Source organism: Haemaphysalis longicornis, unplaced genomic scaffold (genome assembly GCF_048455015.1).
Source record: "Haemaphysalis longicornis isolate Haplotype H1 unplaced genomic scaffold, Haemaphysalis longicornis Haplotype H1 scaffold_14, whole genome shotgun sequence".
Taxonomy (NCBI): domain Eukaryota; kingdom Metazoa; phylum Arthropoda; class Arachnida; order Ixodida; family Ixodidae; genus Haemaphysalis; species Haemaphysalis longicornis.
Genome location: NW_027526245.1, coordinates 35,807,736 through 35,826,745, shown reverse-complemented (window position 1 = coordinate 35,826,745; position 19,010 = coordinate 35,807,736). Strand labels below are relative to the sequence as shown.

At 48.3% G+C, this 19,010-nt stretch overlaps 1 protein-coding gene across 2 annotated transcripts in view; it reads left to right on the top strand.

Annotated features, from left to right (window-relative positions):
• The window catches only part of LOC144165254 (uncharacterized), a 77,976-nt gene that overhangs the window by 17,672 nt on the left and 41,294 nt on the right, over positions 1–19,010 (top strand). For both annotated transcript variants that reach the window (XM_077695380.1, XM_077695382.1), the window contains exons 4-5: positions 903–1,123; positions 12,569–12,768. In XM_077695380.1, the coding sequence (XP_077551506.1) occupies positions 903–1,123; positions 12,569–12,768 (421 nt within the window). The remainder of the gene's footprint in view (positions 1–902; positions 1,124–12,568; positions 12,769–19,010) is intronic.

Genomic DNA, 19,010 nt, shown 5'->3' with positions numbered 1-19,010 from the left:
GCCTGTTACCGCTTCCCGAAAAAAAAACGGATGCCCTAGGGCCGTACTTCGGCCGTTCTCTTTCTCAACATCGGCAGCCGTAAGAGAACTGAATATCTGGCAGCCGGTTAGGTGCCGTTGTGCGTCCGGACACGGGCGGACGGAAAAATACCGAAGCGCTGGTTGCCGAATGTTGGCCGTTCAACGCATGATCAGTGGCTGCCAGAACCTGGATGCTGGCCGGACATGCCAGAAAGCGGCCATAGACGGGCCGGTCTTGGGGCACACTTTCTGTGCTGCCTGGGCTGTTCGTTTTCGAAGGTGAAGTGGTGAGCTTGTGAAGTTGTGAACAATTTGGTGCGAGGAAAGCTCCAGTCCTGCTTGACCGAGTGGAAGGGCGTCACCTGCTTAAAGGGGCCTCTGGACACAGTCGACGAAACATATTACATCGCTGATCACGCTGGAAACGTTTCCAGTGCAATGACTACCGCGACACCAGCGAACAAGCGACATCGCCCCGTACACCAAACGTGGATACGGCATGTTCTTGAAACACTCGCTAAACGGGTCGTTGCCTGCGAGAGTGTTGGCGTAGCGATGTTATTCGCAAATTCTCAAACTTCGCCGAAAAAGAATGAAAATCTGTACGAATTTCTATGCACATCGTTCTCCGTTACAACTTCTCGTTGTTTGGGTTCACGCTACTTTTAAGCGGTTTTTCTGAAAACATCTTGAAGGCATTCATACAAATCAACTCCTTTCCGTTGATTGATCTTTTGAGTTTACTTCGATAAAAATATTCCCAAGTCCGCATGATGGGGGCACAATCATCTTTCGCCAATACACCTATCTCTGTTGGAGGCATTGGGGCAGTGGTACATAAAATATCGATTTCTCCATTCAGTACTGTCATGTATTTGCAGGTCTACCGGTCCTTGCATGGCAAGGAGTCCACTCAGCGCTGCACGTTCACGGTGCACGATGGCGCCCTCCTCTGCGTCCTGCCGGACATCACGGCGTGCTTCCACAGCGCGTCTTTCCATCAAACCCAGGAGGCGCATCTCTCGCACAAGGCCAACATCGTCCTGCTCGACTGGTACTTGGCGGGCCGAGTGGCCAGTGGCGAACGCTGGGATTTTACGAGGTAGGCATGGGCATTCGTACTGACCGGGGCGCCGATGTGTTGTCCATATTTGAGCGGTGATTTTGAGGGGCTAAGATACGGATGAATGAGAGAGCATTGTGGACATTCTTAACATGCCAACATCCTTGCTTGATTTTCCCTGCAAGGGGCGTGTAATCTTCTCCGGCCTCTATCTAATTAAAATGTTTTGGAGCTGTTGTATTCTTTACGTGAACGTAAACGCAGTCCGTCAACACCTGGCAGAGCGCAGAATAGGGGGGTGAGAGATCTCAAGTCCAGAATTACAGATGTGACCTTAATGGAACTTATTCTGCCGGAAAGCATTCAGTGATACGCTTTGAACAAACATTGGCCCAGGTTTATCGCTTCTAAACTTAGTTATTACGAGACAAAGAAAAGGATATACACACGGCACTTCGTGAAAGTTTGCCTCAGCTTGAGATTTCACAGCCTGCCGTCTTCCTACCGGACGATTGCATACATCCTGTGCTTGTGCTGAAGGGCACGAGCCCAGTCGGCGGGCCATGGGTGGTGAGACCACTCTGTGGTCGAAACTGAAGAACCAAGCGCCGTCAAAGAAGCCGGCAAAGCAGCGCCTTCGTGTGCGTGCATCGCGCGTTCCCCGGGGGCTAGATTAAAAGACCTCCTTTACACCGGATGGCCGTGCTGCATGCATCCATCCGGTGAAATCGGGTAGCCCAGTGTTTACATATATCAGTCGTAATACCCTCGCCTAGTCTCGTGGTTCACTTGCACTGAACCGCACGCACACACCCGAGCAGTCATTTTAAATTCGCACAAGCGTTGTACCGCAACGGGGAAGTTACGAGCAAGCAAACCAATAAGAAAGGTGGAGCTTGCGGAGAAATGAGGACACATTTTGCGCTCAGGCGCCTGAAGGTCATTGTGACGCAGTGAATTACACTGACAAATGCACTGTAGTAGAGCTTCTCTTCGTACTACTTCGTACTTCTTCCTAATGATTTCTTTAAACTAATGATTTCTGAACTACACCGAGTGTTAAAAATGTCGAAAGAACAGGTGGCTACCGGCAGCTTGCCTGCTATTACTATGGCTGTAAATATGCTCTACACACCTCATAAAAAATCGCTGACGTCCTGCCACCCGCGCCTCCGTTTTTTAATTGAAATTCTGCCGTGGCCAGGGTTCCAGGGCTACAAAGTTGAAGAACTCAGTGCGGACGGCCATCGAGCGAGGGACTGCAGTGATTGAACTCGGCTGCTACTATAGACCGTTCACTGCAGGCTGCCGTGAAGTAAACCCCAGAAGGAACTGAGGACGCGCCAAATGGTTACTGATCGTATACGGCCTCAAAGAGTTCACCGAATATTGAAGGGCGCCTCGCAGTAACCAGTGTGGGACAATGGCCTTGACTTTCGCCCGCCATAACACTTCTCGACGACCAGCAGGCATTAACGATTCCGATCACTGGCATGAATGCCCTTAGCCAGTGGCGAAGCCTAGTGTGAAGAGACGTAATAATAACACCGATCGACAACATCAAATCAGCGATGAAAGCCGAGTCACCGTCAATTGGAAAACAGATTTTCGCCAAGAAAATCCCAAAAGAAAAAAAGATGATATGCTGGGGAAGTTGGACTGCTAGATTGAAGAGCTAGTTGACCTCTATCATTCAAAAGAAGAATTAGAAAGCGCCTATGAGTTTGAAGCTTCAATTCTGCTGACCAAATTTAGAACGAATCACTCGTTCCCGGGGTTGCACAAACATTGTAAAATTAGCCCATGAAAAACAGAGTAGCGTCGTAAACAACAGAGGATCGGGAGAGCAGACCTGTAACCTTCCCAACAAGAAGAGCGTATTCATGACACCTGTAGAAGAACTCCTCAGGAATCAAAAGTCAGCCAACCGGTTTCTTCTTTACAAGTAATGAAACTTACAAAGTAGACGCAGCCGCTTCTGTTGATTGATCGGGTGATTTCAGGGCCAACAAAATTAACTTTCTCGAACTAATCATGATCTATGAAACGTCTCAATGAAACCCACAAACACCACAAGTGAATGAAGAAGCACATCAGAAGTCTAGGCACCCTAAAAAACTGGCTCACCCATGGAGACGCCTGAAAGCCGTTAACATCGCAGCAACACTGTTTCAAATGCGATTTTCTTGGCCAAGGCATTACGTGAAGATATGAGAACTCCGATGTCTAAACAAAGGCTGAGAGAACGGCGAAACTGCGTGGCCCTGTGTGGCACAAGTACCACAAAGAAGGCTCCACGGAAGGGCATAACAATACCGATTAGGCGGAACAACGAAATAGAAAAAAAAAAGCCCAACGTAGAAGGATCGATACCCGATCGATAACATGGTCCAGACGAGTCGCTTGCTCCCGCCCGATACAACATAGCGCACGTTCCACACACTATGGAGCCCCGCAGGGGGCACCTTGTGTACTCAAGGTGTTTTGGTGAGTAGCGCCACCACGGTCCCGAGCTCCGCAGGGGTGCCTACTGCCGTAGGCACTTGGTGTCTTGCAACACCACGGACCCGAGCACATGTGGGTTGGACCCACCCACGCCCCGGCTGTGCGTGGCTTTGCCGTGTCTGAGGAAAAGGGCATCCTGGTGGTTGAGCCAACGCCAGGGTTGTTTTGGACCTTCATGGCCCCCTGACAGCGGCAACACACCACTTTGGCCCCTGCTTCTCACAGACGGTGCCCCCGGTCTGACCCGCCCTGGGGGGAATCAGCCAGTTGCCTTTTCCTGTCCTCCTCTTTATTCTTTCTCTTTCCTATCCTCTTTCTTAACTCTGTCCTGTCATCTCCTTCCTTCCTTGTTCTACATTTTTCCAGGTGGCGAGGGTTAACCTTGTGCAAAGATGTCAGCCTTGAGTCCAAGCATAAGGTTATAGTGGCAAGGTACGGTTAACGTGTGCTGCACAGTCACGTTCCCTTGTTGGGCTCGGTGGTGGGTGACCGGCCTTGCCACCGAATTCACTCGAAGTTTTATGGCTACATTTCCTACTCCGCTCAGAAAACCCGATCGGCCTCCTAAACGGGGTCGCACCGAAGCACTGAGAATCGAACCACATCAGGCAACATTCAGTAAGTACCTTGTAGTACACTCAACCGACGACAAATCACCAATCACTGACCTGTCAGTGTTCTTCATTGCCAAGTGCATTGAGAACATTGTTGGGAAAGATTACAATGCCAAAAAGATGCCCTCCGGAGACCTACTTGTTGAGGTAATGCGAAAAAACCAAAGCGACAACCTTCTGAAGCAAGAAAAAATTGCCAACTTGGCTGTCACCGTCACGCCGCATCGCACTCTAAACACTGTCCAAGGTGTCATTTCTAACAAAGAACTACTGCATGAGACAGACGCTGATCTCCTTGAGGGAATGCGAGACCAAGGTGTTGTTGGTGTTCGTAGAATTGTAATGAGAAGAGACGGGGCAGACATCAAGACGCGACACATCATTCTTACTTTCGCCAGCTCTACCCTGCCCAAGACAGTGAAGGCAGCTTTTATTAGCTGTCGTGTCCGCGCTTACATACCTAACCCGAGGCGATGCTTCAAGTGTCAGCATTACGGCCATGGAACACTAGCCTGCCGTGGCAAGCTCACCTGTCCTAAATGCGGCGAAAATGATCACACCTCTGAAGAATGCCGCAACACAATTCTGAAATGTCCGAACGGCAGTGGCGCACATGCTGCATACTCACGATCTTGCCCATCTTTCAAGAAATAAAAGGAGATCATTCATATCAAAGTGACTGAAAACATAACTTTCCCCGAGGCACGCCAGAAGCACAAGTTGTTTTCGGCCACATCCTATGCAGACGCCGCCCGCCGGGGGTTGGGGCGACGTCTGGTTAGTACAGCGACACAGTGAAGCCTAGCTGATGTGTCGCTGTCGTTAACCCCTTTTGAGCGGCCACCAGCTCCTCCTGCCTCCACAGCAGAGTCCCTGGTGGTTCCTGGTCCTGCCGGGCTGCCACTCACAGCCCAGCGCCCCAACGCTACCCCTGCGGAGCCCGTGGAGGACGTGGCGACGAACGCTGTTGGGACTGGTTCTGCTTCCAGTCCAGCTCCGTTCGCCCCCACAACACTCGAGGGCGTTGAGAGCACGAACTGTCGGGGCTCCACACAGACCCCGTCCTCTCCTGCACCGCAGGCTCCGACTGAGAAGGCTGAGGCCACCTCAGGGACCATTCCTCGAGGTTTTCGACGGAAGGGTACCAATTCGATGATACCTGAAGCGTCAGATGAGCATATGGACACTTTGGCATTGGAACCTGCACCACAGGAACGAAATGAGCGCCGCAGCACTCTTGGCCGTGGGAAAAAACCAGCTCCTCGCATCACAGGCCCTAAACAAGACTCACTAATCTGAAAAAGAAAAGAAAAAAAAACTTCGATTTATTATTTTTGACGCATAATTGCTGTTGAGAACATAGTTCAATCGAACTGTAGGGGTCTCATAAAAAACTTAGATGATGTATATGAACTCCTATATAAACATCAATCTAGTATTGTTTGCCTCCAAGAGACACACCTCAATCACAAGCAAAGTAACTTTCTGAGGCAATACACTGTCTTTAGGAAAGATAGAGATGTCTTTGCTCATTCATCTGGCGGGGTTGCCATTGTGACCCGAAAGTCGATCCCCTCCCAGTCCGTTAGACTGCTCACCAGCCTTGAGGCGGTTGCTGTCCGCGTTATCATTTTTGGTCGGCTGATTACCATATGCTTTTATACATTCCACCGGATTATCGTCTGTCTACCTCAGAATTCGAGTCCCTGGTGGACGAGCTTCCGGAACCCTTCATCCTAGTCGGAGATTTAAATGCACACAACAAACTCTGGGGCTCTGGGAGAACCGATGCCCGTGGCCGTTTAATTGAACAGTTCTTGGTATCGTCTGGTGCGTGTCTGTTTAACAACAAACAACCAACATACTATAACACCCCACATAACACGTACTCACACATAGACCTGGCAATAGGTTCTGCGGTTCTTCTCCCACTCATTGAGTGGCAGGTGGACAAAAACCCGTTAGGAAGTGACCACTTCCCAGTAATCTTGAAGTGCCTAGACAAAGACCCCTACCCTGCAACCTCAAATAAAAGGTTTAAAGAAAGCGCTGCAGACTGGGAGAAATTTAGGCAGAAATCTCAACTCTCACACACCTCCATAGAACACTTGGGTATTGATGAAGCGTGTAGCCTTGTCACAGCCCATATTCTTGATGCTGCAGAGAAATTCATTCCCCAGACTTCTGGTAGCAAAAGTAACCTAAAGCGACCCTGGTGGAATGAAGAATGTCGACAAGCGCGCCAGGCACAGAACAAGGCGTGGGCCATTCTTCGCAGATATCCAACTGCAGACAACCTTGTAGCATTCAAGCGCGCCAAAGCCATGGGAAGGCGCATTCGGCGTCAGGCCAAAAGCAATAGCTGGAGGTCCTTCTTAAGCTCCATAAATTCCTTCACAGATACGCGAAAGGTTTGGAATAGGATAAGAAAACTAAATGGACAAAGGACATATAACTTACCCCTTGTTAACACCACTGGTGACACCTTAGAGGACGAGGCAAATGCGCTGGCGCAACACTTTGAACACATCTCAAGCTCCTCACATTACACAAGCACATTTATGCACTACAAAAAGTCGGCTGAGCAGAAGTCCATACGTGACCACAAACAATCGAATGACTCCTATAACTGTCCATTCTCTCTTCACGAGCTCATGACTGCGTTGGCCGGTTGCAAGCCTTCTGCGCCAGGTGCTGATAACATTACGTACACCATGATCAAACACCTTCATACAGACACAATTCATACTCTCCTCTTTTTGTTTAACAAGATATGGCGGGTGAGGCACTTTCCTAAGACATGGAAACAGGCTGTGATTGTGCCATTGCTTAAACAGGGAAAGGATCCCTCCTGCGTTTCAAGTTATCGCCCCATTGTCTTGACCAGCTGCTTGTGTAAGCTGTTCGAAAAAATGATTAACAGAAGGTTATTATACTTCCTGGAATACAATGGTATTCTCGACAGCTGCCAGGCAGGGTTTCGGTCGGGCAGGTCAACAATGGACCAACTTGTCGCTTTTGAATCCTATGTGAAAAATGGCTTTGTGAACAAACAGTATTGTATGTCTATATTTTTGATCTAGAAAAAGCATATGACACTGCTTGGCGCTACGGCATCCTGCGGTACCTAAAATGTTTTGGTATTTGTGGAAATATGCTTAATGCCATTCAAAGCTATTTGTCTGAACGAACATTCAGAGTGAGGGTCGGGGCTGCAGTATCTGCGCTGTATATGCAAGAAAATGGCGTTCCTCAGGGTGGAGTACTGAGTTGCACACTTTTCATAGTTAAAATGAACACCCTCGGAAAAGCTCTGCCCCGTACAATTTCTTACTCCATTTATGTGGATGATGTTTCCCGTCCTGTAATCTATCTATTTGTGAGCGGCAGGTACAACTTGCCACAAACAGGCTTGTAAAGTGGACAGAAGAAAATGGCTTTAAGCTAAATCCTCAAAAGAGCACACGCATCCTGTTTTCGAAGAGGCGTGGTATTCACCCTCAGCCCACCGTCCTGCTCAATGGAGTAGCTGTGCCTGTGAAAAAGGAGCACAAGTTTTTAGGCATTCTGCTAGATGAAAAGCTGTCATTTATTCCTCATATAAAGCTACTCAAAATAAAATGTATAGAGGCGATGAATATCCTAAAAGTCCTATCCCACCACTCCCACGGCGCAGATAAGCTGTGCCTGCTACGTCTCTACAACAGTTTAGTGAAGTCGCGGTTGGACTATGGGAGCGTAGTATACGGGTCAGCTTCGAAAACCGCTTTAAAAATGCTTGACCCTGTTCTGCATCGCCTTTCGTCTGGAACCTTCCGAACAAGTCCTGCCCAAAGCCTATACGTGGAATGTGATCAGTGGTGCCTGGAAGACCAGCGCTTATGCACAGACCTATTGTATGCTGTGAAGACAACATCTATAAAAAATCATCCTTCCGCACTTATTATCCACGACAGCTCTGCCATGCACTTGTTTCTCAGTCGGCCGTCTATATCTCTGTCCTTCTCGTTGAGAGTGAAAGTGCAAGCTGAGGAGCTTGGGATTTCTCTTACTGAGACTTACAGAACTTCGATCACAGACCTTGTCGCTCCTTGGGAAATGTCCCCGGTTTCTTGTGATTAGTCTTTTCGAGCCATTAACAAAAAAAAACTGCACCAAGAGAACTCGTCTTACAGCATTTCCTACACCTACGGCATAAATATCCCTACACAACGTTTTACACAGATGCCTCCAAGTCTGCTAATTCTGTGTCATGCGCTGCACATGGCCCAAACTTTGCTATCACAAAGACAATGAACAAAAGTACCAGTATTTTTACAGCAGAGGCACACGGCATTTTAACAACTGTGGAACACATTACACAAAGCATAATACACAGTTCCATTATTTTTACAGACTCCCTAAGCGTAGTACTAGCTCTTCATTCAGGAAAACCAACGAAGAACTTCATTTTAAATCGACTTATAAAGTCCATAATGGCTGCCTACGCTCTAAAACTCACTGTAATAGTTTGCTGGGTACCTGCGCACAGCGGCATTTCGGGCAATGAAATTGCTGACCAGAATGCCGCTGTGGCGGCTCTCCGCAGTGTTGTAGATATTCCACATGTTCCCTACCTAGACATGAAGCAATCAGTTCGGAGTAGGATTCGGAGGCGCTGGCAGTTACAGTGGGACACACAAATCGAAAACAAACTACACATTATAAAACCACAAATAGGGAAATACAACACAGACAAACGGAACAGGTTCACAGAAATATCAATATGCAGATTAAGGATAGGTCACACACATGCTACTCACTCATACCTTTTAAACGGAACAGCACCACCTGCTTGTGAGGAGTGCGGACGACGACTTACAGTTCTCCACGTATTGACTGAATGTTTGGCATACCATGAAGCAAGGAAACGACACTTCCCCGAACTATACACCTACACGATACCCTTACACCCATCTTTGTTTTTATCCGATCAACCCCCGATCAGAAGTGAACGCCTTTTAGCCTACCTCGCTGACATTGGATTTTTAGCACTCATCTCATACCATGTGTGACATCAGGGCCACCCGATGACAGTGAGGGTGGTTCGGAGCGTTTTCATAACAGGTTTCAGGGACGCCACTGCCATCGCTGGAGCTAGGGTCATGTTATGATGCCCCCAGCACTGTCACACTTAAACATCATCATTTTTACCTCTCATCTTAATCATCCTCCCCTTTTAGAGTAAGGGCCCTTTACACCCATCTATACACTATTTTTTATCAAGTACATGACCATCATCGCCATGGTATTTTAGCAATAAACGTGAACAAACATTGTCTTGGCGCTCTTTGGCCTCAGACGCCCTTGCGCCAATAAACCGCACATAGTAGTAGTAGCACACACTATGGAGGCATCCATGGAAGCAAACGCATGGATAGTTCTGGCGCGGCTAACACGGGCAGAAGATCCATCCTGATAAAAGGGACGTCTCACACGACCATGATCTAGACTGTTTCGCTGCTGTCTATACAAGGAAGGCAGGGTTGAGGAAAAGGTTGAGGAAAAGGTTGAGGAAAAATTGATGGCTATTGGCAGCGGTCTCCTACTATCACCATCACTGTATAGCAGTTACATCACCCATTAAATAATCACTCACGTCCCGTGCTTCAGCCTTTCTGAAAGAATGGCCCAAATTGTTGAAAACAGAGGAGCGGGCGAGGTATAGGAAGGCGCGCTTTATTGCTTCCTCAGCGACCAGGATTGTTCCTAAAATACTGAGGATGATAGCACGCCCCCCGTCCCCCCCCCCCCCCTCCCACGCATCTAACCCGTCCCTGCTAGCTTCGTCGTCCTCCTTTTTTTCCAGTCGCTAAATTTTTAACAGCCTCCGGGCAGGCCAGATATGAAGCAAGAAATTCTGTGTGGGCGGTGCAGGAGGCATATATAGACCCTAAATTGTCCCCACACCAGGTGCAGATATTAAACAAAGAAGCTGTTACATCTTGGCTTGGAAAATGTTCTCCCACAAGAGCCGTCCCTACTTTAGCCTCAGTGTTGCTGTTTCTTCAACAGAATTTTGAGAATCTGGACAAAACTGCGCAAAAAAAGACAAGGACAGAGAGAGATACACGACCGGGGCTGCGCTGTATCAGTGCAATTTCTGTCGTGTATCAGCGCAGTCCCTCTCTGTCCTTGCATTTTTTTTTTTTTGCTGTTTTGCCTAGATTATGTACTAACGCGCCCAGTTTTTCACGTTAACGAGTTTCGCAGTTCGAAGAAACGATCGGCTACTGTAAACAACGTTTCCAAGCATGACTGGCATGCACGATCAGCGATAGCTAGTGTGTCCACTGCGAAGTGCTTGGAGATACTCGGGCCGCCACCATGTGCAAAGCGAATCCAACACCTGTTCCGGATTCGTCCTCCAGCTTGTTTGCTGTGTCATTATCATTGGCCCGAGATGTTTCACGCGTTACCGTCCCTTTGTGTTGTGTTTGTTAAGTTCTAACAAGGCGTTCATACATAGCGAGGTCTTCTTAGCGTCGATGTTCTATAGTGGGGCCTTCAGGTTGGCGACATCAGCGACGATTTCTTCAAATTCATCTTTATCTTTTGCGCTCTCTAGCTAGTCATCAACTTCCTAACAAATTTTACGTACCTTTTAGAGAAGAATATTCATCGCGGTCCTGTACTTCTCAAGCTCGATTCCGCATTTTTCACTCGAGCACATGCTACTTTTTGCAATATCCCCGGAAAACTTAACTGCCGTCTTCAATAGAGTCACACCTTACGCTACAACCTCCAACTTGTCGTTAAGCAGGCTGTAACGGCCGTGTTCCTCTGATCCTCGTTAGCTCACTGATGAGTTGTTCAATGTCCTTGCGCTAGGAGAGTGGCGTTCCCCATTGCGCTGTAGTCTTACTTCTCGTAAATTATTTTCTGTGGATCCTTCTTAAAGAGCTCCAGCTCCCACGCTGCATCATCCTTGAGGGCCACCACTTGGGCTGACATTTTGCGTACGCCTTCATGCACCTCGCTTACTCTTTCATGCACCCGAATTTCCTGAAACCTGCTGCATCATGACTGCAAGGGGTTCCTGAACGTTCCCAGCCATCTCCTGTTTTGGTGCCATCAGCATCGCTTGCCTGATCGCCTGCGTCGGTATCATCCGCGACACGTTGCGCACAGCTGGGTGGCCTTGCGATTTTCCGACAACGTGGGAGATATTTAAATCTTTTAAGCTGAAACTGTTCACAACGCGGATACCGTCCACGTGAAGAGTCCACCTGACGACGGTGTTGACAGCGGTCAGTGATTCTTTCATCCTTTGATGTATCTGGTCACGAACGCCCAGTAAAAGTCTGCCCTAATAAGAATACTGTGCTATCTGTTTATGCCGAGACGCAAGGGAAACCCGAGCCGACGGCGCGCAACCGGCGGCTCGGCCCGCCCGACGAACTCCGCGAAAACTACAAATACTAATGAGGGGTCAGGCTCGATGTCAAAGATGGCGACACCAGCGCAGGAAATCTGCTCGTTCGTCATTTGTTAAAATACGCCGAGGTCTGTTAGACGAGAAGGGTCGTTACATATTTGTGGTAATTGAAGTTCACAGGTCGGTTGTCGTATTCGCAAATTGACAATGAAATGCGGTGTATCCGAATCCCGAAAGTTACAGGTTCCTAATGTACCGACTAAGTTCCTATTCTTGTCGATAGGGCTTCTGCAATAAAACTATAAACTGCGCTGGCTGTCTCTGTCAAAAAGAATTCTCACAAAATGCTTAATTTCAGCCCCCTTGGCCGAAACAAGCGCTGTCCGCAGATGACCTTTGCGCTCTGTCTTGCAGTTCGCCGGGCTGGAAAGGGTGATTAACTTATCTGGTATCCCACAATACTAGCTGGGGTGGCGCTTCATGAGACCTTTTATTTATCACGATAGCACATATATACACATATAGCGTGCGCAAATGCGTGGCCACCAGTAAAGTTATACGAGAAAATCAGTACCTGGATCTACGTACGCCAAATTTTTGCAAAAGTTAAGTGTGGTGGTGCATGCTACAGTGGGCAATTTCAAAGCGCAGCTGCGCTTCTGTAAAAAGAACAAGACTTCCGAAACTGTCTAAGACGGACGCTGACGCAGATGGACACAACACGGCGGGGTTCGTGTTTTCAAGAAATATTGTAATGGGTCCTTTTGTTATCCAATTACAGATAAAATTAATTAAATTGCACGGTCACTACTCTGTAATGGAAGTAACCGAACTGTTACCAAGATTACAGCAAAATGTACTCATTTACAAGTCACTCCTTACTTGCGGCGCGTTACTGACGCGTCTGGTCGCAATTAACTTTTCACTGGTGTCCGATGTACGGTGGAGGCTGTCGTCGACCATGAGCGTGTTCGTGAAGGGCGACCTCGTGCTTCGCGAAGCCATCGACATGGCGTCCATCGCCGACCTGAGCCTGGCGGAGTCCATGGGCGGCTACGTCGTCACGGCGGTGTGCGTCCTCGTGGGTCCCTACCTAACGGCCCTGGCGGAGAGCTTGTGCAAGCGACTTGAGAAGCGCGAAGATTACGGTGAGTACGGCAGTGCAAGGGGGATATCGGACACCTTAGGAAACAGCACAGCGAAACTTGAACCAAAGAGAAGGCAGACAGACATGGGCGCTGCCTGTCTGCGCTACTGTCTGCCAACACTCGTGTCTCTCTGCATTTTCTTTGGCCGAAGCTTTGCCGCGCTGTTTTCTAGGGTGTCGTGTGTACCCAACCAGCCCAAAGTCAGGCTTAATGGGGATATCAGATATTGGACGACCACCTAGCATATTCGGATTGTCGACGGCACATCCTTTGTGATAATTGCAAAAAGCCCACTTTGTCCCTCCTGTAACAGAGAATTCGAAGCGCGTCAGACAAATTATATCTCGTCGCGGTACACATTGTTTAATACAGCCATGCCGGTGGCTTTTGAATATCGGTGAACCAGTTGCAATGCCGTGACGACGCAACGAGGTATATCTTTCAATTTATTTTAATCTGTTACTGCGAAGCAGTATATGTCTAATCCCGCCCCTTTTCCAGCTTTCATTCCGGTGAGGCCTATTTACTGGGCGCCTCTCCGGTGCTCCTTTTCGCAAACGCTGACCGCTCTATCACAACTGCTATTCCCTTCTCCCCACCAATGCCTCTTTCACAAGTTGCGCGATCGGCTGACAACGGCGGTAGCGCCGTTATCAGAGCATTGCGGACAACACACCGAAGCGCGAATGGGCGTAAAAATGACCGAAACCTGCCGCCGCCGTGGCCGCCTCAAATTCCACCTCGCCGAGTAGGTGTGAATTGAAGAGCCACCTCGCCCGGTTGAAACGCCGGCGTGAGCCCATAATTCTTCTTCAACTTAAAGGGCTTTCCCAGCGACATCTTCGCCGCTGTATTTCACGCCCAAGTGTGCGCCCATCACCGGTTTTCAGTTCATGCATGCACAGGTTGCGGGAGGGAGGTGAAGAAATAGGGCGTGCACGCGCAGCTGGGCTCCATGCCGCTAGCGATTATGCCCGTTGGGCAGCTTCGAGATATAAACGTGGAAGTCTCATGGCTCAATCCGTCCTGTCACCTGACCTCCTTAATCGAGTCGTGTCGGTCTGGGTTGGTGTGTTACACAGACAGTAAGATGCCTACCACGGGGGAGGGAAACGGACACTCACACGTTCGTCCGCTAGAATGGAGCTTGACACCTTCCATCTTTGATTGATTGATTGCAGGGTTTAACGCGCCGACGCAACGCAGGCGATGAGGCGCGCTGTAGTGGAGGGCCCCGGATTAGCTTTAACCACCTGGGGATCTTTAACGTGACCTTCCATCTTTAACTCACTAAGGGACGGGTGCATGTCATGCGCTTTGAGGAAGAGCGGGAATTGAAGAAGCGTCGTCGCGAACAGACGCGTGAGCAGGAACCAAAACAATATAAAGCCGCTGCTGTATTTCATCCTCTAGTTCTGGCTCATCGAGTAGCTGCGAATCCCTCCAGGATGAACAGCAACTTGCCCGCTAGGAATGCCGCCGTCGGGCGAGATTACTTGTTACGCTTAAAAGGCTTTTAGGGGGACATTTTTTATGGTGTCTTTCACTTCTAAGTCTGCGCACATAACCGGTTTTGGGGCGTGCACGGGTTGGAAGAGGGGGGGGGGGTGGGGAGTGCTGCACGGGAAAACAGAGGTTTCATGCCCATACTGACGACCTGTCCGTTGTGCTGGCGGGAGTTTGAAACGTGAACGTCAAACTGACCAATGCGACTTGTCCGGTGTCCTCTCAGTGGTTCAGCGACTTTGTTGGTTTGTTACATGAAGAGTAAGATGCCTACGACGCGGGAGTAAAACTCCCGCTCCGTGTTTGCCCGGTGAAGTGAAGCTTGGGTCTTTCCAAGTTTCATTAAGCTAATCGGCTAAGAAGTACGCTTGCTTCACAAATTACGAAGAAACGTGTTTTATTTGGTGCACTCCGTGTCCTGCGTTTCGCTTTGCAGGTCATCCTTCTTCAGAGTGGAAGGGCACTAATTTTCTACTGCAAGCTTCACTGTACACTCGATGAGAAATGAAACGCGATCACAAGAATATCAAGTAAAACTCACAAATAGCGCGATTTTTTTCTTCGTGCAAGTCCAATTGACGCGTAACTAAATTACAGTAAAAAAGTTCGAAAATGTGGCCATCCAAGTATACCAATAGCACATCATAATTTCATATCCACAAAGAGTATTTTTTTTAAATTTTGCTTATGCTGGTGTTCGCATTTCAGTTATGCATGACTTTACGTGCCTACCTATATACCAGTTGCATCTGTGGGAGCTGAAAAGAGGTGACCACTGCGTTTTTATGGCTGCGATTCATTTCGCCTATTTCTTGTATTTGTTGGTTTTGAATTCTGCTCGACAAAATATCTCTATTAATATCATTATAACAATCAAAATTATCACACCGAAATTTATGCATTTTTGTGCAAATGCAGGGCGTTACATGGTCCGTTCGTTTTCAAGAACTTTTGTTTTCGTGCTTCCGACTGTTTTTGTTTTTTTTTCAGAGTTCGTTTATTTTACATCGTTTGGTGGGGAAGGTGCACAAGATGTATACTTTTTGTTTGGCTACTTTTTTTAAATTACCTAATTTTTTGTAGCTTTTGTATATTTTGGTTTTCATAAATTCTATTGGACCAATTATCTCTGTTTTCACTAATGTAGCGATTAAATGCGGAGACTAAGCCCTTTCTACAATTCTCGGCAAGCGCAGGTGGTTACAAATTTGGTCCGTTTTTACGGTTTCAGGTGCACAGCCCTTTAGGGGCTCGCGTTATCGTCGTAGCTCGCTGTAACGCGTAACGCATCAAGGTCACTGCCGGAATCAGGCAGCGCAGCGAGATAAAGGACCCAAGGCGTACCGTCGTAACGGCGTCCCACAGAGGCTTCGAAAACCAAGCGGTTTATGTATTACCGCGTTCCAAGCTTCGTTCCAAACCGCGATCCAAACTGCGCAGTAAGGCACCGGCACGTGCGGGATGAAAGTAGTAGTAGCACCTTTATTGGTAAGGAGGGCCAGATGAAAAGCAAGCACAAAAGAATAGAACTCCCGCTGGCGCAGCTTCAGGCAGGGGTCGCTCGAGCGCTGCGAAGGCGTGAAATTTGAATTACATAGGACAAACCTCCGTTTCATTCATCAAGAGACGAGTGAGACAGGGTGGCGAGGAGCGTGATGGATGGAAGCAGTGAGCGGACAGCGCCGCTACAGCCCATAATTGCAAATCACTGCTCTGAACTTCCGACAGCTTTCACGTTGAGTGGAACGGCTTTAATTTTATACAAATTTCAATTTTTTTCCAGGCTTCTGTATGTGTGAAATTGTTTGGTGGAGGGCCGGTTATATGAGATGCATATATTTTTATTCAGTAAACTTTTTGTATTTGATTTTTGCATTTTTATATTTCTTTCGTAGTCTTGCTTGCCTTTGAATACCCTGTGGTATTCTTTCTATTTACGCAGCTATAACGACCAAACCTGTTAACTGCGCAATTATTCGTTTTTGTGGAAATGCAGGGCGCTACACGGTTGATCCCTCTTCGCCATGTTTTATTTATGTGTCCGTCGTCCTTTTCGGGGCTGTTTTTACTTCGGTTGGTAACAGGGAGATGTATAGGATTCACATTCTTGTTTTCGTTGGTCAAGTTGCTATACTTTCATTTTATATCTCTCGTGTGTTTGTTTTAAATTTCACCCGACCAATTATCTCCATTTACGCTGCTATAATTAATTTGTGTTGGGTTCGACAACAATGCAGTTGTGTGCATATGCAGGGCGTTAAGTGGTTGGGGCTGTGGATTTATTCTGCGAAGAATTCGACACATTTATGTTTTTTTAAAGATCCCAATCATTGCGTTGAGCACTACCAGCGTATTAAAACACCATCTCGAAACACGGCATTATCAGAAATGGTCAGCAATCGACCTTCTCAAGGTGCATACACAACAAAGACGTTATTAGATCAAAGAAATTTAGTTCTAAATTGCCTAAAGTCCACGGATGAATAAATTATGTTAGTTTTGGGGCACTGGCTGTAATGTTATTTAGACTGTTCCACTTCCTGCTGTCAGAGGAGGTGCGCCATACTTGAAAGAACCAATTTCGAATTGGTATGCAGTTATCACTAGCCCACGCCTTATTCTGTTTATCTTTCTTTGGACACTGGAAATGGGAGCTCAGGCGTATACGTTACACTAGCCTTGAACGACTGGTTAGTTTAAATATAGGTGTACAACTTGCCTCGGTCTCCACGGTTAGTAGGCCAGGTTTACTTCAGTGGCCAGTTGTCGAAACAAGTTACCCATTGTATTGACCCACTCTTCAGTTGGTATGTCATGCTCAATGCACCAGTGTGAGTGTGAAACCAAAGAACAGGCAGTTGGTGTTGGTGCAGTCTTGCAAATCGACAGATGAACACACATATATATATATATATATATATATATATATATATATATATATATATATATATATATATATATATATATATATATATATATATATATATATATATATATATATATAAACTATAAGAGGGTTTTCAGGCTTTATTCTTCAGCCGCACCAGCAGCAGCGGTAGCACCGAAGCACCAAGTCGCGCTGACCAGCAAGTCGAGACGGAGAGCCAACGAGACGAGACTTCTTCTTCGTCCCAGCGATGGCGATGGGACATCCACGAGTTGGTGCCTCTTCCATGTGTGGCTTCTGTGTCACATACCCACGTATTGCGAATGACCAGTGCTGTCCACGCTCCTACATCATTTAAACGAGTATGGTGTTGGCGATGGTCTTCCTTACAATTGCCCCCGGGAACGAAAGAACCATCCTGGCGACTCAGGGAGATGAAACTACGACGGGGTCAATATAAGGCTTGAGGCGCTGAACATGGACTATATCTTTGCCGCGGCAACGCTGATCGGGCGACGGAGTGAGAGGCTCAACCACATAATTTACTGGAGACGTCCGCTTGACGATGCGGTAGGGACCCTGGTAGCGCGAAAGCAGTTTACTGCTCAAGCCTGGCGTAGACACTGGAACACACAGCCAGACAAGCGACCCTGGTGAGTAGGTAGGAGCGGGAGTCGTTTCGTCGTGGTGCGACTTCTGACGCTGCTGATCTTCCGTAGTTAACGATCGGGCCAACTGACGACACTCTTCGGCCTGCTTGGCAACGTCGGAGATGGGTGTGCACTCTGACTCATCGGGCCGATAATGAAGTATGGTGTCCAGTGTGCATGAAGGCTCACGGCCATACAAAAGAAAAAACGGAGAGAAGCCGGTCGTGGCCTGCGTGGCGGTGTTGTATGCGTAGGTCACGAATGGTAGTACTGCGTCCCAGTCGGAATGGTCTGCCGCGACGTACATAGCAAGCATGTCACTCAGAGTGCGGTTGAAACGTTCGGTCAGTCCATTGGTCTGAGGGTGATACGCCGTGGTGGTGCGATGGATCGTGCGGCAGGACTTAAGAAGGGCCTCTATAACTTCAGACAGGAAAACCCTTCCTCGATCACTGAGGAGTTCACGCGGCGCCCCATGCCGTAAAATGAAGTGCCGAAGTAGGAAGGAGGCTACTTCGCGTGCGGTAGCAGCAGGCAGGGCGGCAGTCTCGGCGTACCGGGTCAAGTAGTCGACAGCTACAACGACCCATCGGTTGCCATCTGCAGTGCAAGGAAGAGGTCCATAAAGGTCGATTCCTACACGGTCGAATGGTCTTGCTGGACACGGTAAGGGCTGCAAAGGCCCAGTTCCTTGGCGGGGAGGATATTTTCGGCGTTGGCATCGAACACACGAACGGACGTATTGACGAACGAAGCGGTACATGCCTCGCCAGTAGTACCGCAAGCGCAAACGCTGGTATGTTTTGGGGACACCAGCATGGGCGCAATGTGGCTCTTCGTGAAAATAGGCACACATTTCAGAGCGTAGGTGGCGCGGAATTACTAAGAGCCACTTGCGACCTTCGGGTTGGTAGTTGCGACGGAAAAGCAGTCCGTCGCGAAGGGCAAAGTGCGACGCTTGCCGGCGTAGTGTCCGAGATGCAGCGTTCGTTGATGAGCCAGACAGAAAGTCCAACATGGAGGAAATCCAAGGGTCTTTCTTTTGCTCGGACGACATAGAGTGGATCTCCAATGGCGACACGTAGCAGTCGGAGCTCGAGACCCGGTCGCTGTCATGAGGCAGCGGGGAGCGCGAAAGGGCATCAGCATCATTGTGCCTCCGGCCTGAGCGATACGTGACGCGAATGTCATACTCCTGT